Raw genomic sequence first — 23,408 nt, 5'->3', positions numbered from 1 at the left:
AGCCTATCTCCTTGTGACCTCTCAGATCTTCTCTTGTTTGTTTTATATACCTGGGGTGCCAAGAACAATGTATACAAGTGGACACTTTGGTCAACGCTGCTCAAGCAGTAGTTCACTGTAATCAGAAGTGTCTGGACGCTGATGGTAACCACTTTGAGCACCTCTTGTAATTGCTAAAGTCAAATGTGACTTGTAGTCATCTTTTGTTATTGGTATATATCGATTATTAAAATTTTAATAGTTTTTTCCTTTCTTAAAATGTGTGTACATTTTTTTGGCACCCTCTGTATAATGTCTGGGGTTGTTACTTGTACTTACTGGGAGGAATGAGAAACATATTTCTGCTCCAACTTTTTGGAAGCAGAAGTCTCACTCTGGCTGTTCTTAAAATTTTCCCTTTATTACTGACTTTTTTGGCAAATTGATTATGATGTGCCTTAATGTGATTTTGTTGGTGTTTATCCTGGTTGGGGTTTGTTGCACTTTTTGGATCTGTGGTCTTATAGTTTTTTTTTATCAAATTTGGAAAATTTTTAGCCACTATTCCACCAAATATTATTTTATGTCTCTCCTCCCTCTTCTGGGACTCATATTACATCTGTGTTAGACTACTAAAAATTGTACAACACATCACTGAGTCTCTGTTGAGCTTAAAAATATATTTCCCCCTGAGCTTCAGTTTGTGTAGCTTCTATTGCTCTGTTTTCAAGCTTATTAATCTTTTACTCTGCAGCATCTAATATATTAATACCACTGTATTGTTTTGTTTTTAATTTGATGTATTTTTCATGTTTAGCTGTTTCATTCAATTCTTTTTTATATCTTCCATTTCTACCTTCATTCCCCCCACCCCCATGTTTCCCTTTACATTTTGAGCAAATTCCTTGTTTACTCACCATCATTTGTTACTTCTGGGTCTCTGTCTTTTGAACTGATTTTTCTTCTGGTTGTGGGTTACACATGTCTGCTTCTTGGCACGTCTAATAATTTTTGGTGGATGCTGGTCATTGTTAGTTAAGTTGTTGAGTGATTGGGTTTATTGTCTTTCTTTTTAAAGTGCTGGCCTTTTCTGTGGTGAGTAAGCTACTTGCCAACCTGACTGATCCTTTCAAGGTTTGTTTTTATGTTTCGGGAATGAGTCTATAGTAGCTTTCACTCGGGGGATTGTCATGCCCCACTGTTAAGGTGAATGCACTGGGCGAGGGGGGGAGGGTGTCAGTGAAATATCTGTACTTCGACTTGTGAGAGGCTGGATCCCTCACAGTCCTCCATAAGTTTTGGGAACTGTTCACCTTTTGTCTTGTTTCCCAGGCCCGTGGAGTTTCATTTACTCATGCACAGTATTCAGTAACACACTTGAAGACTGCAGCTTACTACTGATGCTCTTTTTCTGAGTGGCTCTATCTTCTGTGGTAGTCTGTCCTGCAAATTACAGCTCTCTGGGCCTGTACAAAATCCAGTTCTCTTCAACTCAGTAAAACCATTGTGTTCTAAATTGGCTCTAGGCGGAAAGCCAGGATGATCGTGGTACTCAGCTGTTTTGTTTCCCTTCTCTCAGCTTTCATGGTCATGCTCTGCCTGTTGTCCAATGTCTTAAAAGTGTTTTTTAAAAAATACATATTTCATCCACTTGTCTAATTATTTACAGTGGGAGGGCAAGACAGGCTCCAGTTACTCCATCATGGTAGAAGAAGTTCCAAATACTTTTTAAAGATTCATTTCATCTGGAATAAAATCCTAGTCAATTATGAAACCATAGTTAAAGCACCCAGTCCCGCGCCTAGCACATAGTAGGCATATAGTGGGGGTGCCAAAAAAATGTATACAAGTGGACACTTTGGTCAGCGTTTCTCAAGCAGTAATTTGCTGTAATCAGAAGTGTCTGGATGCTGATGGTAACCACTTTGAGCACCTCTTATAATTGCAGAAATCAAACGTGACTTGTATCCATCTTTTGTTATTGGTATATATTGAGTATTACAATTTTAATATAGTTTTCCTTTCTTAAAATGTGTATACCCTTTTTTTTTTTGGCACCCTCTGTATTTAATACTAGCTATCATGATTATAATGATTTTCATTGATATCATTCAGTGTGGGCTCTATTAAACGAAGGATTTATTAAGAGCAATGGCTTGGTCTCATCTTTTTCATTTTAATTTATGTGAGGAAAGCATACAGAATGAAACAATACACTTTTAAATTTGCATAAATACTACCAAATTTGATACCCATGGTACATATTGCCCCTTAGAAAGGAGGAGATTGAAAATCCATTGTGAAAGATTTAAAGTTCAGACTCTTGATTTCCAGCTTTAGTCAAGTAGAAATGGAATTTTGTATTCTCTTTACAAATGTTATTCAAGCACAACAGCAATTTAAAAGTAATTGATTTTTCTCCAACTCAAATTTTTTAAAAAAGTAAGCAAGTCAATGAAAAAGTCATCTGGCTCAAGCCAGCAAAAGCATAAATATTTATTAAGTCAAACATAAGTAAAGTAAGATGATATAATATACTAAGAATTTTTCTAGTAAAATAAGTTAGAATACATATTGCTTGGAGCTGGAATGTTGGGGTGTTGAAATACGTAAAAACGTATAGTACTCTTAATATGGGGAAATGTACATGAACCCAAACTTGCTCTCCATAATTCATAACAAATCTTCAAATACCTTGCAAGACTGATGGCAAAAAGCACGATCACTGTAAGGCACAGAAGAGCAGTCCCCTTGGGAAGTCTTCTGGTTGACATTTTCCTTGAGTGGCTCCAACATCAGAATCACTCCACGCTCCTACCACCAGCATATGACACAGTCAAGGCATCAAACTGAGAGCCAGCTGGGGGATAACTGACTCAACTGCAAGCATAGGTATGTTAGTCTGTAAAATAGGCCATTAGAGTAAATCTGAAGGTATCCGAGAACTGTGTATCACCCCAGGGTTCTCCCAGAGCACATGTGCTGTGGAAATAACTGCTAGTTCTTTGGACCCCTAACTGGCATGGAATTTACATCATTACTAATGTCATTTACTCCTCAGTATGGCTGTAATAAAACTGTGATAATGAAGGCAGAGTAGGATGGTTTGGGATTCTCTCTGGGTTTTAGATATTTGATAAATGTCTGCAGAAAGAGTTCATCTTATTTTCTCCGGCCATTCTCTGTTCCTATCAAATCCTTCCAATCTAGTGAGACCCAAGAACAGACAAATCTGGGAGTCTTGGACCTCTCCTGACTATGTTAGAGACCCTTAGAGATCGAGGAACCAATACACACATTAGGATAGCTCTGGGCCCTGAATTTGGCATTTACCTCCCTGGGGAGGCTCTGGGCCAGAGCAGGACTGGATGGACAGATCTGGGACTGCCCATAGTTTAAGAAAGTACAAGGGTTTGTTGTTGACACTGGACTTCTGTAGCAGAGTGGGCTTTTGAATTTTTTCGAACTATAGAAGTAGGAAGAAGTCAGGTTGTTTCTGTTGGCTATTGTTGCAAAGGCAACAGGGCATCTTATTTCAGAATTGGCAGTATTCCAGTGGGCGGCTAAAGAAAACTATTGTTTACTAAATATCTCAATTAAGCTTGTCCTAAATGGTTGGAAAATAGTACTGACGTATATATTTGTTAAGGGCTTTGATTCATCCTTTTAGCATTTCTCAGTACTTTCTTGTTTATATGTCTCTCCAACTAGTCTACCATGTAATACTGTTTGTAATAGTTTATAGTCTATGCCCTGCTCACTCAGAATGATTGCCCCATTAATAGAAAGACAACCCTTGAAATAGGTTCGTAAGAGGCGATCAATTTCTCGTCTTTCCTGTTGATGTAAATGAGTCTATTTACTGCAGGAAACAAATTCACTTAGACACTAGTGAATTGCAATCAACCTAGTAGGACCCAGAAGTAGCAAATGTTTCGTTGGACAGATTTTACTTTAAAAATGAAAGAGTCAGATGCCAGGTATGAAAAGAGTGAGAAAGGGAACAGACATGAAATATTTTAGTGTGAGATTCCTCCTCTAAAATGGTCTGTGAGTGTCATACGGTGGTTTTATAAATGTGAGGTAAAACAGTGGCAGGTAGAAAAACACTTCAGTGCTCATTAAGGAAGCCTGGAAGTAATTACCCAAGTGTACACCAAAGCATTGCCATTTGAAAATGGCCCAAATATTTGATTTTGCTCCTTTGTTTTAGTCTACGACTATAGCAGTGCTAGGGTTTGTTTGTTTGTTTTTTGTTTTGTTTTTTTCATCAACTTTTACATTTATCTAAGCAAATGGAGGCATCTTGCAAATATTTTTTTCCCTCATTTTTCAAACTTTTAAGAGCGATTGCCTCAATCCAAAGTATCCTCTTCTATTCAGGTTTGATGAGATACCTTTAAATTCCGAAGCATGCCCGTTTTGTATTGACTCATGGTATGGCTTTAATGTCACAGAAAGACCGCTTTGTCCTTGTAACCACTAATAACAAGCGATTTCCTGGAAATTGGTGTTTGAACCATAGTGACGTCAGCTTAGGTTCCGGTTTCAACCAGGCTCTCCCTGAGGGGACAAGGATGTCCCAAAATGTTGGGTCTAGGCAGGGTCAGAATCTCCAGGTCACATTTTTCTTTATGGGGGAAAGACAGACTGGCGTGGATGTGAGCTTCCCTCAGGCCACCATTTCCAGGGGATGATTATGTCCCATTTAGGTTAACCACAGACTGCACAACTGCCTCTCCTTATGGCCTGATGCTTTTCCAGGCATCTCAGGCCCCCCAGGGGCACGCCCAGGGACCTGGAAAGTGGGTATATTTTCTGAATTGACTCAGTCCAGGCACACAGCTGTGCCTTAGCACTCGCCAGAAAATAGTGAAATGTCCAGACTCACACACTCAGACACTTCACTTGGCTGGAAAAAAAAAAAAAATCGTAAACTGAATTTTTGGCTTTCTGGAGTTTCAGGGAAAAAAGTAAAACGATTCAGCTGATTAAACACAAAATAAAATAGATTCTTTTAATACAACTAGGAACCCAAATTTGCTTTTCTGATAAACTTCGAAAGCTTTGTTCAGACATCCTGGGACAGTTCTGCACTTTACACACACAGCACATTGGGCTCCACTGCTGTTGATCACGGGCCCCGCCTCGGATTTCTGCTTTGCCGCAGAAGGGATGGGTGACATGGCCGCTGGTGCAGCTAACAGCCTCAGTGCCATTTCTTTCTCTACTTAGGTGAAGAATGTGACATCGACATCAATGAATGTGACAGTAACCCTTGCCATCATGCTGGTACTTGCCTGGACCAGCCCAATGGTTATACCTGCCATTGCCCACACAGCTGGGTGGGAGCAAACTGTGAAATCCGTAAGTATTGCTGCTGCTCAGCCGCTGGCATTTAACCTCACATTTTCAGTCACCAAGACGAGGATGCTGACCACGCCCAGCCAGCCTCCTGCCACTCACACATGAGGCAGTGAAGCCCCAGAGATCACCTGAGTCACCCTGGCTCCCGAATCCCAGGGTCGCAGTTTTGCTTGGTGCATTTTGCCACCCCCACTCCTTCCTGAGTCTGAATGCAGCCTTTCCACTGGAATGAGAATGTGTAGATGTCATCCAGAGTTCAGTGCTGCTACTACAGCCAAAAATGTGCTAAACAGAGAAACATTAGAGTCATATCACCGAGTAGAGTCTCCGTGTTGAAAACGTAAAAAAACACACCAAATGTAAATTCACTTTGCATTTATGTCTTCAAGTGTTTTCAGATGTATTAGGTTCCATCAGTTGCCTGGAGGAAAGTCCAGTGAGGATGAGCATAAAAGAAAATCTGAAAAACATTTTGAGCTGCTTAGAGCTAAGTGTTCTCTAAAGGTGAAGTAACAGAAGTTTGAAAACGTCACAATTGAGATTTTAGACATTGAAATGAAGTATCTGCTAGGATTGAGGTGAAAATGAGAAATGACAGGGAGTTGGGTTTTCCGGTGTTTTGTAAACTGCTAAAAATTCGACTTTGAAAGGTGTTTCCTTCTGACTTAAATTAGTCATGGCAGGTGGATCTTTCATGAAAGGTCTCTTCTGGTCCTCTCACCCCGCCCCTACTCCTTATTCAGATAAAGACAGCTCATCTTCTATGTGAGTTTCACAGGAGGCAAATACAGTATGTATACATAACCCTGTGTCATGCAGGGTGTCATGCGGGGTCTCTGGTCCCGCTCCCCACATAAGAATGCAGGACAGGGTGAGGCCAAAAAGGAACACCCACGGAGCCACAGATAGGGGAGTCATACCACTATACTCTCGCTGGCAGCTGGGTTGGAGACACAGGAAGCAGGAAACACAGGAAGCAGGAGCCACACAATATGCAACCTGCCGTCTGCTTTTCTGCCAACCAACCAAGCCCACTTACTAGCTGCAACCCGGGCTTGCTAGCTCAGCCACCATCTTCTTGCTAGACCCCCATTTTTTTGCTAGCGCAGCCAAGGCAGTTATATTAGTGGCCAATGGCTCACTGGTTACAGCTGACGGCCAACTAGCCACAGCTGATGGCCATCCAATCACAGTTGATGGCCATTTACTACCTGAGCCAGCACCTTTCTATGTGAGGCCGAGAGCCTGGAAACTGCACTCCTGGCTCTGTCCCCACACCCTGTCTGTCTGTCTACCTGTCGGTCTCCTTCCTGAGCAGGCCTGTCTCTGCCTCTACTCCTCCATGCTGTAAGTGTTTCCAAAACAGGCCCCTCACTGGTGGTCCACACTAACTAAGGCTGAATGGGCACATCTGATTCTTAGAGTGTGTCTGAGGTCAGGGGAGGCCAGTGTTAGGAAACGTTATTGGTAAAATGGACCACATTCTCCAGCTTCAATTTCAATAACGATGGTGCTGTTTGGGCTGTTACCTGCTTACTCTTTGTCTTTGCTCTTGGCTCAGAGCCTGAGGGGGGAGAAGGTAATTATTTTTAGTCCTCTCCCTCAACCTTCCCAAATGCTCCTAAACAGCATGGATTAGGACCAACTGTCCTTGCTGAAGATGGGTGAGAAGTACTCTCTTGCTGAAGAAAGGGCACGAAAGGGATTCCAATGGTAAAAATGCTAAGGCTGTGATGTGGTGTAGGAAGTTAAGACTGAAGTCGTGTAGGGTAAGTCCTGTCTGGTGGGGCCTTTGGTGGAAAAAGTCGTACAGCTGGGTCTGCAGGACCGGCCTTCTCATCCTGGCTCTGGTACTCATTGTGTGGCTAGATTTCCTTGTGCTGAACCTCAGTGTACTTATCCATAAAACGGGACCAGTTTTCATTCTAAAATTTGGTAATTCTGTGAAATGACAAATTTTGCAGCTTGGGGCAGAATATCTACTTATAACTTTTAAACCTTAATTGTGAAGATAAATATGTAAGAAAGTATGGATAAGAATTCAGGATGCCCTCAGGAAGTTCTGAAGTAAAATCCTACAATTATATATATATATATATATAAAATCTGAATTTTACTTCCTTCCTGTGATGATAGTATAAGCAGAAGACACACAAGGATGGAATAATAAAAGGACAAAAGTTGGCCACATATTCTAGTTCCATCATGTTCTGGCTATGCGACCTGTACAAACAAATTACTTCTTGGAACCCTGTCTTTCTCACTTGGAAAATGGTGATAAGAAGGTTGCTGTGAGAATTAAAGGAGGCAAATATGTGCATATTTCTGCCATGCAGTCGGCACTAAATAAATGCTAGTTGCCCTTTTCCTTTCTTTCTACACGATGGTAGCTCTTATACTGTGAGCTATTCCCGAGGAGGATGAACCTTTGGCAGTTGTCTTTTTAGACGATGCATCTGCAGGGCACGGAACACTCTGAGCGGCCAAGGGTGATGGGGCCCGTCACATGTCTTGGTCCACACTTGGGCTCTCTGTTTGTCCAGAAGAGCACTTTCCACTTGATGATCTCATTTGCATCTCTCCATTAAGCCAATGTGCTAAACTAAGTGTCACTACAAATTAGGCTCTGCGGGTTGCAGTGTTGGATGCTTCCTCCCTTGAGCTGAGTGTAACAGTGGAGAACATGCATAGGACGTTTTTGATGATATGTAGCTGGAGCCAGTGCCTAGAGAACTGGATCTGGATCAAATGGAATGGATCCAAGGACCAGAAGTGCAAGCAGAGTCTGGCCTGTCAGTAGATAGGGGAGATACAAGCGGCCTCCAGTCCTGTGTGAGCCATGGGACATGTGGCCTCTGAGGTCTCTTTTTAACCCTGTGAGCATCTGAGAGCGTCTGAAACCAAGAAGAGGATCTCTGGATGGTACACGGTTGGGTCAGTAGATCTCAATAGGAAGGCTCAGGTGTACGCAGAGAAGAGAGAGAGCCATGGCCCACGTAGTGACATGGCCCAGAGGGCTACTGGGCCATCAAAGGCAGTAAAGGAGATGCCTGTTGGCCTGCCTCCAGAGGCCACATCGCCTGCCTCCCTTTCTTACTCTTCTTCAGGTGACATTGTCCTGCTTTTTTTCCCCTTGAACATGTCAAGTTCATTCCTCCCTTCAGGGCCTTTGCCTCTGTTGTTTCATGCCTAGAACTCTCTTCCTTCAGATTTTAACACAGCCATCTTCTCTGCCTCTGGGGATCAGCTTAAATGTCACTTTCTCAGGTACTGTCCCTGAGCACCTAATTAATTTCCTACTGCCGCTGTAATAATTTACCACAAATTTAATGCCTTAAAACAACAACAGAAACTTACCACCTTATAATTCTGGAGGGCAGAAGTCCAAAATAGGTGTGACTGGGGCCAGCGGGGCTGTCTTCTTTCTGGATGGAGGCTCTAAGGGAGAATCTTCTGCCTCGCCCTCTCCAACCTCTGGAGGCTGCCTACATTCCTTAGGCTCACAGCCCCTTCCTCGTCTAAAGAGCCAGCAATCATGCCGACCTCTGCTCCTGTTCTCACACCTCCACTTCCAACTCTCGCACATCTCTCTTTCACATTTTATTTCACTTGTGATTACGTTGGGCCCGTCTGGATAATCCGGGATAATTTCTCTATCCCCAAATCTTCCATGTGATGACATCTGCAAAGCCCTTTGTTCCGTGGAAGGTAATATATTCACAGATTCTGGGGAATATGACATGTGCATCTCTGGAAGACCATTCTTCTGCCTTCCATAGCATTCGTGTCTCATTTCTTCTCCTCATGTGTTCTTAACAAATGTAATATTTTGAGATGATTTAGAATCAGTTTTTCCTGTGACAGCATCATGTTAATCACTATGATGAGTATTTGCATAAACATGACTTAAACCCATTAAAAGTACAGGAAGTGTGTGGGGACAGAGTCCCAGAGAGCAGTTTCCAGGCTCTCGGCCTCACCTGGAAAGGTGCTGGCTCGGGTAGTCGATGCCCTCAGCTGTAACTAGTTGCCATCAGCTGTGACCAGTTAGCCATTAGACACTAATATAACTGCCGTGGCTACGTTGGGGGGTTGGTTGGTTGGCAGCGAAGTGGACGGCAGATTGCAGATCATGTGGCTCCTGCTTCCTGTGTCTCCAACCAGCCGCCAGCGGGAATATAGCGGTGTTACTCCCCCATCTGTGGCTCCGTGGGTGTTCCTTTTTGGCCTCACTGTGTCCTGCGTTCTTGTGCGGGGAGTGGGACCAGAGTCCCCGCAGGACAATGTGGTAACTAAAATGAACGTGGCTCTTAAGAACAGGACCCTGAGTTTCAGGCCCGAGGCTCTTGCCGCCCCACCAATGGCAAGACCATCTCTGGAGCTCAGTTTTATCACCCATAAAATGAGGGACTACATGAAAGGGTTGTGTTCTTCTTTCCATCTCTAGAATTATAGGCTCCGCCCTCACAGTCGTATCATACTCTGCCAGGAGGCTCAGCTATAATAGGGCACAGACTTCCTTTTGCCTGTTCCTTTGCAAAACACAACAGAATGTTTTCTAATGCACATGGAAAAGAGAAATTCAGCATAAAATATATGTGGGATTCTCACAAATACACACTTAAAAGTTCTCGCACATCGTGAAAATTGTTCCCTCACCAGTGAAGAGTGCTGCACGTGGAAATGAGTCACTTTTTCATCAGCCATCACTAGAGGTTCTGAGACCTCAGTGGGATTTCCATGTAAAGTTGTACCATTTTAGTGGTGCCATGGCTACCTCCTGTGCCCCGTGTTTACCTCAATAAGGAATTTGCCCCTTTAGAGTTATTATTTACCCCCCCCAATCAATAGTAAGCAGTAGAAATTGAGCAGGCCACACACATTTATCAAAACCATCAAGATAGTTGATCCAGAACTACCCTAAAAGGATCATTCAAATAACTTGTGTTTTATACATATTCTGAGGCAAATGGAAACCCTGAATTCTGGAAATTAACTAAACAACCCTGGTGAAATTTTAATTCTCTGCCACTCATTCTTACTGCCTTGGGACTGATCACATTTTTTTTCTTTTAAATAAATATTTTGCTTTCCTAGAATCCAGGTCTAAAAATCAAAATTCCTTTAATTCTTTACATAATGGTGTTTTGTATCATCTGTGTAGGAGCTGTGAGGTTTATACGGTTAGAGTTACAGTCAGTTTTGCTGACTGACAGTTGGCCAGTTATGTGCACTGAACAGATGAATCTATGGTTAAACTTTTGAGTTAGTGCTATTCTGCAGTTGGGAAATAGGTGCATTAGGCTGTCTTGGGTTATGCAGGCAATGAATAATCAAGCACCCCTTATTGTCAGACGTTGAATGTGGTGCCCAGGATATAGGTGAATGACACAGCCCCTGCCTTGGGAAGCTTGTCATCCAAGGGTGTGTCCTGGTATGTGCTGGGAGTTCTGTAGGGCTTGGTGATGTCCTGGGTCTCTTCTCAAAATAATGGCTGAAGAAACCCATCAAATGATTATGTTATGTGGGCAATCCTTATTGAACAGATTGGTTGGGTGCTGTGGTTCTTATTTTTATCTAAACTAGGATTTTTTAAAAATAAAATTAATCTTCCTCCCTATTCAGACCTCCACTTCACTCCCCCAAGGTAACAATTATTAACCATTTATTGCGGATTTTTCTTGATGTATCCAATCAGTATATATATATATATATATAAGTCCTCATTTTCTCTTCAATAACACTGTTCAGCATTTTACTTTTATGCTTAAGAACATATTGATTCTTACAATATATTGAGTGTTTATCCACAATGGTTTATGCAGGTCTAGCTCATTTTTAAAATACCACTTGGCTTCTACTCTGGCCCCTCAAAGCCTTTCTTCATATGCAGCCAGAAGCATGTTTTCTTTCAGTATTCTAAAAGCATATGGCCTTCTTTCTTTTAAAATGTTTTCCCCAAGTTTTTGTGTCAAAATACACACAACACAATATTAACTATCTTAACCATTTTTAAGTGTACATACAGTTCAGTGGGATTAAGTACATTGTGAAACCATCCCCGCCATCCATCTGTAGAACTCCTTATGTCTTGCAAAACTGAAACTCTGTACCCATTAAACAATAACCCCCAACATCCCCTCCCCCCAGTGCCTGGCAACCACCATTCTAGTTTACTTTTTTTTGTTAACCTCTTCTTTTCCTCCACGCTCCAGCCTCTCGTAACCACCATTCTACTCTCTGTTAACTGAGTTTGGCTTTCTTTTTTTTTTTTTTTTTTTAGATCACACATAATAAATGACATCAGGCATTATTTGTCTTTCTATATCTGACTTATTTCATCTGGCATAACATCCTCCAGGTTCATCCTGTGGTTGCAAGAGGCACAGGCATCTTTTCAAAGTACAAATCTGAGCACTCAGACCCTCCCTCCCGCCACAGTTTCCATCCCACCAGTTTCCATCCCTTCTCATGCTAAACTCCTATTAAAATATATCAAAGGCCAAAGACCAAAGGCCATGCTGTTTCCTGTGGGGCGTGGTGGGCTGCTCCGATCCTGTGGGGAGGGACCCCTTTCTCACTTGTCCACTCTTCACCTTGCTCCTTCTAGCAGCCACGCTGCCCCTTTCCAGTCCCTTGCTCTGCTGTTCACCTCTTCCCAGGTCTTTGCCTGAGGTGGGGATTCCTCTGCTCCCACTCATTCCTGGTTAACACCCACTCACCCTGAGAGCCCAGCTCCCTGTGAACTCCCATTGCGAAAGCTCTCCTGAATCCCCTGTGAGGTGGAGCTTACCCTTGAACTTGCCCGTAGCACGGCGGAGCCCATTCCTCACTGGCTTGGCACCCTTGTATTTCTACGCTGATTTTGTGATCATTTGCTTGATTCTTATGTCTCAAAAGACAGGGGACTCTACAAGCCCAGTTTTCTCTCTGTTTTCCCTCACTCTTAATCTCAGGTACCCAGCACAATACCTGGCACGTAGTAGGTGTTTAATTAATATTTGATCAGTGACTGAATCCCTATGAGGGAGATAAGCTATTTGTTCCATCCCCTTTCCCATTCCTTCCTCTTCTGAAGATTTATAATAAGAGTTGTTAACGTTTCTCAATCTCGCTGACTGCTTTGATCGTCCAGTTAACTTTTTGGCTGCGGAAAACAGGAAGAAATTCGGAATCCCTCCTCACATTTGTTCCAGGCAGCGGATGGTTCAAAAATTATCTACTTACCTAAGTGGTATTTATTCCCCAACTGACTCACTTTCACACTCTTTTTAAATAAATAGGTGGACAAATTAACCAGAAAGCTTCATCACCTAGGTAAATGAAAAAAAAACAGGTTTGGATGGTATATTTTAGAATTAAATTTATGAATCTAATGATGTCTCTTTTTGATAGTGTGGAGATTGTTGGTGGGTCTGCCTTTATTCTCAGCCTGGCTGCCTTTTATCTTGAGCATCTGCTCTGGGTCCCGACCGTCCACCGAGCTCAAGGTGATAGTTTAGGACCCGTTGAAATGTTAAATGCAAAAGCACTTTGGAAAATACAAAACCTCAAATCAATTGAGTTTAAACTGAAATCCCAGTGATCCCTCAGACCTGTAAGTGCGACATTTTTCCTGAGCAATTCGTGGGGATATGTTGCTGGTCGTGCACCTGCCGGGGCTGATGAGATCATCGCGCCCAGCCCAGCCCGTGCAGGTGCAGGGTCCTTCCTGAGCTGCGCTGTCGCCAACATAGTAAATGATTCATGCAGCAGGGCTCCCAGGATGCGGCCGAGCGATGACTTATGATGAGAACGCCTGGACCCAGAGAGGCAGCTGCAGCCACCTGGTGCAGATAAATTTGCTGCTTCTCAGACTAAGTCTTGGATGTATTCGGCTCGAGCCTGTCTACTCACTAACCCGATTAGCATGAAAAGCAGCCACGTTCGCTTCTCAGAGAAGTTTTAGATGACAGTAGGTAGAAAAAGCCAAGGATAGGGCTGGGGGAGGTGGGTAGTAGCAGAGGTTTCAGGAGAAATTTTGAGAAAGTTATCCCGAAAGTCCAAACAGCTTGGAATGTGGAGTTTTGGGAAATGGAACAGATGGCCAGAAATGCAAGCGATTTAGGCAGCTTCTCACTCTTGGGACAACATGCCGATCACATAAACCAGGACAGTCATTTTTCCACTGCGGTGGCCTTGCAGTCGTGCACTCCCTGTGTATACACAATAACATGATGTCGAAGCTATTTGCATGAGGTCATCAACCATACGGTCTCATAAGTCATGTGGCCCCGCTGTGGCAATCAGATGTGAGTCCTCCACCAAGCTGGAGCAGGAACAGCCCCGGCTGCCTTTGCTGATGCTAAATGGCTGTTAAAGCGTACTCTGCGAGTTTTGGACTCCAGCCTACAACTGGATTTTTCAGAGAATGTTGAAATACTTGGAAATCAAGTGAGTCACACTTCGCTTTCAGCCAGAAAAATGAGTTGTCTCTCTCAGTGTGCACCACATATTGCCAAGTGAGATGGCTGCCAGTTTGGGGTGGAGTCCTAGTTCTCGTTTCACAAAACACCTTCTGTCTTCCATCGCGGCCATTTCTTTGCAGTGATTTATGGTGGTCCATCTGCCTGCATGTGAGGTGGCTCAGATGGAGAGGTGAGTGCACGAATGGTCAGTCTTACAGCTCCAGAAGCTTTGTGAGCTCAGGCAGGCCGGCTTAAATGGCAAAGCTAGACTTCACGAGTGAAGCTTTGGTGAAAAACTCGGGAGTCAGAAGATTTGGACGCAAACTCAGAAGTCACTTTAATCGTCTCATTCTTCTCAAACTCTCAGGAACCATCCAGGCTTGGGGCATGGTAATTTTTCCATTAGGCTTCTAGGAAAGGGTTTGCATTCTTGGATCCTTGTTTGGGTGTTTACCTGTGCCCTTCTGCAGACTCTAACTTTTCAAGGCCAAGAATAGCTGATTTTCGGATTCCATGGTCACCAAAGAGGTCACAAATACTCTCACCTAAGGTGCAACAGTGGGAAGAGTCCTGAGGATTTCATGGGAAGACAGGCCCATTCCCACCCACCTCTGAATCCCATTTCCAGGCACCCAGAGTTCTAACATGGAAGTAATGGCCTGGAGGTGGTGCTGGTGGTATGAGCAGAGAAGGTATACTCTTTTCCATATGCGGATGGTCTTACCTAACCCTCTTTAATTGTCACAGCTTCCTTTCAAATCCTGGTTGTGTTTCAAAGTGTTCCATTTGCGTGAAGGTCTGTAAACAGGACCTGTGTGACACTCTTGACTTGTGCCAGACACAGAGATTATATCCTGTCCTTCCATTTTTCCCCCTGTGTATACAGGTTGGTGCTTTTTGGAAGGGCACAGGGCAATGCCCGATAATCCTCACTCAGGGCATGTGCCCCAGAGGACACCAGCCTCCTCTTTATCCTTTCCAATTCCACCACCCCATGTGCTCCTCTTTAGGGACCACATACCATGTGCTCTGTAGTGGACTTTCTTACCTTTTTAAACACGTTTTCTAACTTATGGTCACAGCAAGCCCATGGGTTATATGTTGCTATTTTTGTCTTATAAATGAAGGGAGATCAAGTAAATATTGCAACCTGGATTGAAAGCAAGGTTGGTGTGATCCCAAGGCCCACATTCTTCCTCTAGTTATTGTTGGAAGACAATCCCATAGTATTTCGTCAAATATTAGGTTGGTGCAAAAGTAATTACGGTTTAAAAGGTTAAAAATAATTGCAAAAACTGCAGTTACCTTTGCACCAACCTAATAATATATTGCTTATTTTTAAAATTATTATAAAAGGAATATATTCTTAAAAAAAAAAAATAAGCTAGAAAAGCCTGAAAAGTACAAAGAAGGAACTAAAAACCACTTGTAATCCTGCCTTCCAGAGATCACTGTTGTTAGCACATTGCTGTGAGAGGCAGAATCTAAGAACTCAAACTGAGAGTTGCATTCAACAAACTCACCCAGGAAATGACATCGTGTTTCTCGGCCTCGTCTATAAAGTGAGGAGAGAGAATGGTATAGCTTGTGGTGGTTATAGTGATGAGATGAGATGTTTTCAAAGAGCTTAGTCCATAGTAAGCAGACAACAAATGTTCATTATTATCACTCTATCCTTCTGAGCTGTTCAGTGCACAGACAGGCGTTTTAAGCTCACGTGGCGATTGCACTATACAACCAGGTCCCGTTTGGTAATCTTTTTATTTTTATTTTTTATTCTTTTGCTGTTTGATGAATATCTCTTCATCTAACTAAGAGTTGAAAATTTAGGTTGTTTCCTACCTTTTCAATTTTATAAATTGTGTTGTCTATTGGTGGACTGAGAGAAAGTATGCGAGTGGGGGCTCTAGCTGTATCTGTAACATTTTATTTATTTTAAAAAAAACCTGAAAAAAAGAACCCACTAAAGCAAAAATGGTAAAATATGAACATTTACTAACTTTGGTGAGTATATAGCGTCTGTGCTTATTTTCTGCACCTTTTCCTAAATGTGTAATGGTTGATAATTTAACATTTAAAAATTGTGACGCTGATGAACATCTGTGTACACAGGACCTTATGCAGTTATAGGATTATTTTCTCAACATAACTTCTAAAAAATTGGTATTTCTAGGTTAAAGAATACACCATTTAGTCCACACAAGGTTTGTGTGTCAGTTTATACAGTCCCCATTTCTGTACCCTTGTCAACTACGGTTATCAAAAATTTTACATAATAGCTGGGAACTGATAGAGGAATTGCATTAAAAAATAATTCAGATGCTAATTAAGTTTTCTGTATGTGTTTCCTTGGTGAATTCCTTTTCTATCCTTTGCCCCTTTTTCTATGGCATGTTCCTGCCTTTCCGTAATGATTTGTAAGAGGTCCTTATAAGTAGGGATGTTAGCCCAGACCTGCAGTATCCATAGAGCATCGTTCTGCCCAGTGTGGCCAGCCCTTCCATGTTAAGTTGCCCAGGCAAGGACAGGAAAGAGCTTCCCGTGCTGAAAGCCGCAGCGCATTTCCAGCCCTCTGCTTCTTTCTGCCTGCAGACCTCCAGTGGAAGTCTGGGCACATGGCGGAGAGTCTGAGCAACATGCCCCGGCACTCCCTGTACATCATCATCGGCGCCCTGTGCGTCGCCTTCGTCCTGATGCTCATCATCCTGATCGTGGGGATTTGCCGCATCAGCCGCATCGAGTACCAGGGCTCGTCCAGGCCGGCCTACGAGGAGTTCTACAACTGTCGCAGCATCGACAGCGAGTTCAGCAATGCCCTTGCCTCCATCCGGCACGCCAGGTGGGGCGGGTAGGCCTGGTGGGGCAGGTGGGCTGGGTGGGCTGCTGCGGGGGCAGGCGGAGGAGGAAGGGAGAGGCTGCTTTCACATGTGCACCCTTGGTCCCAGGGTTATGTTGTAAACAGGACTTGACACCTGCCAGGAGGATTTCACAGAATAAAACATAGGTTCAAGGTACTGTTGAATCTATTGACTATTGTTGAGGGGGCAGTAGATAATTTGGCTGCTTTATAAGCAAATCCCTTTTTAATTGGCTGCGAGCTTTCTGTTGTCATTGAAGACATTCATTTATTCAGTTTGTGTTTATCTGTGCCATAAAGTCTGATTCTTAATCACCACGTATGAAACATTTTTTAATGGTTTCTTTTTGGAATGTCTTTAGCTCTGATGCTCTTCAGACAGTTGGCATGGATATGAATTATTCCATTTGATGTAAGGGCTTCCTTAAAAACATGACAGCCAGCTATCATTCTGATGTTGGAGTTCATATCACATAAGAGAGTCCTTTTTTGGAGGAAAGACTCCTGGAGGGACAAGTTGTTGATGTGGTATCACAGAAGGGACCTGTGTCTGAGGTTTCCTCATTGAGCCCAACTGCTCCACTGCCTGACTCTGGATTGTATGCCGCTCACTTAACCTTCTACAAAGACAGTCCCCTCACCTATAGAAAGGGAAAACTCTACCTCCTTGGACAGTTATGACACTCACATTAAATTATACGTATTCAAGGTTCTATAAACAGATAACACTATATTTGCTTCTCTAAATCTATCGTAACGTTAAAAAAGTTATCTAATCTAACATTTTGTTGACTTTTGCAAAGAATATTTACTGCAGAACTCATGATGATATTGTATGTTAAAGGACGCCATCTTTTCTTTTTAAATTGTAGAGTAAGCTGAAACACACAATTCGGAAAGTCAGTGTGCTGTAGCAAAAGTTAGTGTCTTAAGATTGGGGCTCAAGGGAACTATTGGCTGCATCATCTTTGTTGGGACATTATATTTTGATATTGATTAAGATACAAGCAGATCTAAATTCTGTCTGGATGGCATAGAAGCTCTGAGGTTCAGAAAGCTTGCTTTCTTCAAAAGGAAATCCCCAAACCCAAGAATCAGCTCTTACGGTGATCTTGGCACTCCACTGGAAACAAAAGCCAGACTCTGGCCAATGGAGGAGAGAAATTGGAAGACATAGGACGTCTGCTCCGATGCCTTGGTAGGGCAAGGACAACTTTTTTGTGGGAGCAGCACCAGTCTTACTTCTACAACTGTGAGGGAGAAAAGAGGGTTCAGCCCTCTTCAAGTCGGGCCCTAAGTATCTGCTCATCATTGGATCCTTCTTTTAAGAGACAACTTGGCAACACAGGGTTCCAGGAAGCCCTGAGATCATTCTGCAAATCTTATCTTAATCATTTACTTGACTCTTTCCTCCACTAGCTGGTAAAGGGTAGTGGCTTTTATTACTATATCTTCGGTGGGTTCTGGCACATAGCAACCTTACTAAAATTTGAGTTCTTACTAAAATTTGGTCTGAAATGAATGGATGATCTTGGTTAGTGGTTGGCAGAGAATGTTTTCATCTACCTGAGAGGTGGATTCATCCCAGGGCACCAGGTTAGGAAATGGAACCACCTGCAGGTTCCTGCAGGTATTTGCAGGATCCTGAGACCACTGGATATGAGATTGAGGACGTGAAAAGGAGAGGAGAATAAAGTTCCTTTGTTGCTCAGGAGTCTTCGTGGAAAGGTATAATTGATCAGGAGCGGGCAGAGTTCATGGCTTTATATTAGGATGTACTGGGGGCCTGAGAAATCAGTCTGTCTACCCCCAGAGGGATGGCTGGCTAAATAAGATCCTTGGGTATTCAGGAGGAGGAATATTTTATTTCAGCCTCAGAATAGTTGAAGGTGGATTTTTCTGGGCTTCCCACATATATAGCCTACTAGGAAGACAGTTTAAATACTCTTGGAAGGAAAGGGTGAACTTGAAAGCTTGTATAAACTGGGTTCTTATTTGGTGCCGATTTTTGTCAAAAAATACCCACAGCAGAATTCCTAACCAACAAGCTCCTACATGCACCAGTGACTGAAGGTAAAACCCAAATATCTGGGAACGTTCCCATCTAAAGGCTTATTCCGTTATAACCTGTGGTTTCTATAGCACGGCTCCCTAGAGGCCCTGCCTGCCTGGGTCTCCGGCTGGCTGGACCTTTTTGCTCCCTTTTCTTGGGAACCCCAGAGAAGCATTGACAAAGATGTAGTCCTGTTGATAATTACACTCTTCCTAGTTTCCAGCAGCGGCCTATAGCTAGTGTTCATTTCATGGCCTGTCTTTCAGCCGCCAGCTTGGAGGTGACATTGGCTCTCAGTGACTGCAGCTCAGTATCCATGCAGGACAAACACTGAGTGGACAAAAAATGTCATCTGTGTCATTCACGAGTGACTGAGGAAGTGTCTGGTGATGGTGATGTCAGCAATCAGGTGGTGGGGGGTTGAGGAGCCCCTCTTTGTCCTAAGAGTCATCTGCTCTGTAGGCACTTTGCTTATTATACTCAGGCTGGAGAGAATTTGCAACTGACTGGCATGAGTGAAGCCACAATTCTCCAGGTTCTGGAGCTAAGGTCGTCTGATTGCTCACTGCTCTACCAGCTCTAAGTGCCTGATCACAGAAAACAAAAAACAAACAAGAAAAGGACTGCTGTGAGTGGACGCGGTCACTTTTTCTCATATAGCATCTCCTGATTGGGGCCTTTTTCAAGGTCAGATCCACCTGACATTCTCTGCGGTATTGTTTTAGCTGTTGACTTCCAGCGGAATGTGAACTAGAGGAATGCACATGCTTTTATCCGCCGTATAACTGGTCGCAGTATCTTCTGTTTTTCTAGTGAAATCAGGTATACAAGACGTATCACCAAATAGGTTGTTTGAGATGCCAATGACATCAATACTACTGCTGCCACGACTCTGTCAGTGCTTCTGTGATGGGTAACATGGCCAGACGCTATACTAGATCCTTTGCAGGGAGGGGCTCTGGGTGATTCTCACTGTCTTCATCAAGGGCCTCAAAATATTCTACTTTGTGGGCCAGACAGTCTCTGGGTCTCTGTGACCACTCGTCTCTGCCTTTGTAGTGGGAAGCAGCAGAGGCATTACGAATGGATGCCACTGTGTTCCAATAAAACTTTATTTGAGAAACAGGCAGCAGATTGTAATTGGCTTGCAGGCTGTAGTGTGCTTATCCTTGGTCCACATTATAGCTTCCTCCAGCTTCAAAGTTTTTATACCATTAAAATTAATGAAATTAATGCTGGGTGTGGTATATTGTTACCAATGTAACTCTCTACTTTATGAGAAATAGATTGTCAAAATATTTGCACCTTTAAAGCACCCTCTGCAATTTTCAGACCTGGGAGAAAGTGTTAGGATCCAGTTGGCTTTTGCCTGTTGCCCCTTTTCCTGGTCTCAGGTTATGTAGGCCTCACTCAATTTAGCTAAACAGACCGCAGGCTGGAGCCACGGCACATTTATGCACGCACCATCCCGGACCTTCGGGAGGCTTCACATTTTAGACATGATTTCACTAAGGGCCTTTAAATATTGCAGTAATAGCTGTGGGTTTCTTGGTGGCAGAATGCTTTAACTCCTGATCTCTGCATTCTGCCTGGTGCCCATCTGGCGTGATTTGTGCTGTTGTACCCCTGAAGGCCAGTAAGTCTTGAGTGAATTTTAGGAATACAAGATTGAAGACTGTTTAACAATGAAAGGTCATAGGACGAATGCAATGTTTCTCATTTCCTGAACTCCATTCTCTTTCTCATCTCTCTGCGTGAGAAGACAGACTCTCCAAGACATCAATGGCAGAGAAAGGAACGGAGGGGCGATGGGATGGATGTAAGCTGTGGCGAATAAGCCCCTGATGTCCTAGGGTGCCCATCCTGCCAACCTTTTTAAAATTTGAGCTTCTTTAACAATTTCTTTTTTAATGGGCCCCTTTGGACTTGAAAGAGTTAATTTTTGTCTGTAAAAGGCAGGAGGGGTGGTGGGTTGGTGTGGCAGATTTGTTTAAATCCTGTTGCACTGCAGAAGCTTTTAGGGGAGGTGAGATCTTGAATGGGAAGAGACCACCCAGAAGTTGAATTAACTTTATTTTAATAGTCGCCATTTCAGCACTGGTTTGGTAGGAGGTCCTGAAACTGGATTTTGATACCGCTGGCTTCTGCTCCTCTGTCCTGATGTCAAGGGGATTTTGAAATCTGCAAATCTGTTGGGACAATGGCTTTGTGCTTAGAGAAGAAACAATGGCTCGTGTGTATGTGGGGGTTGGGGAGTAATACGTGGGATTGGATGGTGGGAACTGGCACATTTTTGTGGACAAACACCTCCTTATTTGAAGTAATTTCCTTCCTCTGCCCTTCTCCTTGTGTTGGGACCTCAGATGACTGCTGAGCCTTCAGAGCCCTCCTGTAAGTCCCATGGGAGAGGCTGTCTGTCCACGGTCCAGGGAGGACCACCCTGCCATTGTGCATTCCAGGCTCTGGAGTGGATGCAAAAGAAACTGTCCTCTCCACATCCTCACAGGTCTCAGAAGAACTAGACAAATCAATACACATTCTTTTAAAACCTGTTGTGGAGCTGTCATGCCTGACTGCTTTGCCAAGATTTAACCTATAAGCTTCAACATTAATTTGGACTTGATGTTTTGTGAAATCCATTTCTTGCCTCCTGCACCAAAGACTAATATTTATACTCATTCAGTGTTACTATGAGGAAGTCTTAAATTTCTGTACTTGCTAGAGAATATATTTCTTGGGGTATTTTTGTAGTTTCATTTGATTCTTGAGCATAACTTCTTCTCACCATTTGTAGGGCTTGAGATCCAATATACATCTAACTAGAGTTCTCTCTCCCTGTGATTTTAGATTTGGAAAGAAATCCCGGCCTGCGATGTACGATGTGACTCCCATCGCCTATGAAGATTACAGCCCCGATGACAAACCCTTGGTCACACTGATTAAAACGAAAGATTTGTAATCATTTTTTGGATTATTTTTCAAAACAGATGGGCTACTACACTCATTTAAATATTTTTAAGAAAACAAAAAGCTTAAGAAATTTAAAATGTTAGCTGCTCAAGAGTTTTCAGTAGAATATTTAAGAACTAATTTTCTGCAGCTTTTAGTTTGGAAAAAAAAATATTTTAAAAACGGAATTTGAGAAATCCATAGACTACGTTTTAATGTACATTCCGCTCTCTTAAACTATTCTTCCAATAGCGTGTTGGCCTTTCACGGTAGACGCTATCACGACACCCAGATTGATCTCTGTGGTTGTCATAGAATAAGTCTAATCAAGGAGAAGTTTCTGTGTGATGTGCGAGCACCAGCTTTCAGAGTAGAGTTAGGAAACCCATGTAGAGTATGACGCATAGTACAGTATACCCGTGACTTAAAAAGAAGTCTGAAATGTTTGTTTTGTGAAAAAGAAACTAGTTCAACTTATTATTCCTAACCCGAATGAAATTAGTCTTTGCCTTATTCTGTGCATGGGTAAATAACGTATTTCTGCACTGTTCTGTTGAACCTTGCCGAAACCTTCTTTTGACTTTGTTTTTGTCATTTTCGTAACAGTCGTCAAGCTAGGCCTTGAAAGAGCCGTGTGAGGCAAATTATGATTGAATTGAAACTGTATTTTCTTTAAAAAGTCAAGGTTGTTTTTTTTATTGTGAGTAAATGAAATTTACGTTGGAGTTGTTAGTCGCTAAGAGGTAGTAAAATCTAAGAGAGTCTTGGTCCCTTCAGTAGTGAGTATTTCTTATAGTGCATCTTTATTTATATCCAGGACATTTTCGTGGCCGTATTTGATTGATATGTGCTTCTTCCGGTTCTTGCTAATTTCAGATATTGAATAAATGCTACCAAGGCAAGGATGTGCTTGTCTCTCGTTCTTTTAAATTTATGTAAAACATTTTGGATTTGATATTGATTGTCGAATAAACCCGCCTGCTGTGTTTTACACTTTAAATATCCCAAGGAGTACAGTTCTGTGCCTGCTGGAGCCTTTCCTTGTGCCTTCTGGAACCTTGCTGACCTCCTAATTGGCGGGGAATCATCCCTACCTTCTTGTAAATGTGAAAAATGGAAAAAACAACAAGAATTCTCACGTTAACTTTTGCAGTGGGCTTTGACCGTGAAATACAGCATGAGCAAATATTGAGGTACATTGAAATCCAGAAATGCTCCCAGGCCTGACGTGCAAGGGCACCTTTGGCCTCCAGAAATATCTCACACGCTGCTCTCCCGGGGAGCTAAACTGAAATTGCCTTAGCAAACAGTGATTTCGTCTGCAGGAACTTGAAAAGCAGCCCTGCATTCAATTCCATTTGGCACCTACATGCTATGCTGACGTCCCAGAGTCATTTCTAAAAAATTCATTTTATCTTCACACGGCAGCATTTGGTATAGCCAAAAGTAGCCCTGAAATCAGGTGTGAGGGAGGGTTTTCGGCAAAAAGAAGTATTCAAGAAGCTTTTCCTGCCCTCTCTTTCCTCAGAACATCTGTCTGTGATCCTACAAGTGATATCACAATACACCCACACTCTGATTATTAAATGATACAGTGCAATATGTTCACAGTTTTTAGTTTAGGCGTTTGGAAGTCAAGTAAGAAGAAAATCGGAACCCAGTTGGTTGAGCAGCCTTGGGAACACTCACAGACCTTGCTTACTTCCACCTTCCCAGCAGAGACTGTTGATTGTGTGGCTCAACCCACAGGAAACGT

At 42.8% G+C, this 23,408-nt stretch overlaps 1 protein-coding gene across 1 annotated transcript in view; it reads left to right on the top strand.

Moving 5' to 3' along the window:
* Window positions 1-22,557, top strand: part of DNER (delta/notch like EGF repeat containing) — a 274,382-nt gene extending 251,825 nt beyond the window's left edge. The window contains exons 11-13 of the mRNA XM_019737353.3: window positions 5,215-5,346; window positions 16,386-16,632; window positions 21,551-22,557. Coding sequence (XP_019592912.2) covers window positions 5,215-5,346; window positions 16,386-16,632; window positions 21,551-21,662 — 491 coding nt within the window. The 3' untranslated portion in view covers window positions 21,663-22,557. The remainder of the gene's footprint in view (window positions 1-5,214; window positions 5,347-16,385; window positions 16,633-21,550) is intronic.
* The last annotated feature ends 851 nt before the right edge of the window (window positions 22,558-23,408 follow it).

The sequence above is a fragment of the Rhinolophus sinicus genome, chromosome 17, assembly GCF_057876585.1.
Source record: "Rhinolophus sinicus isolate RSI-liver-muscle chromosome 17, RSI-T2T, whole genome shotgun sequence".
In the NCBI taxonomy this organism is placed as follows: Eukaryota; Metazoa; Chordata; class Mammalia; order Chiroptera; family Rhinolophidae; genus Rhinolophus; species Rhinolophus sinicus.
The sequence above is the reverse complement of the archived record's forward strand: the minus strand, read 5'-3'. Positions and strand labels throughout refer to the sequence as shown.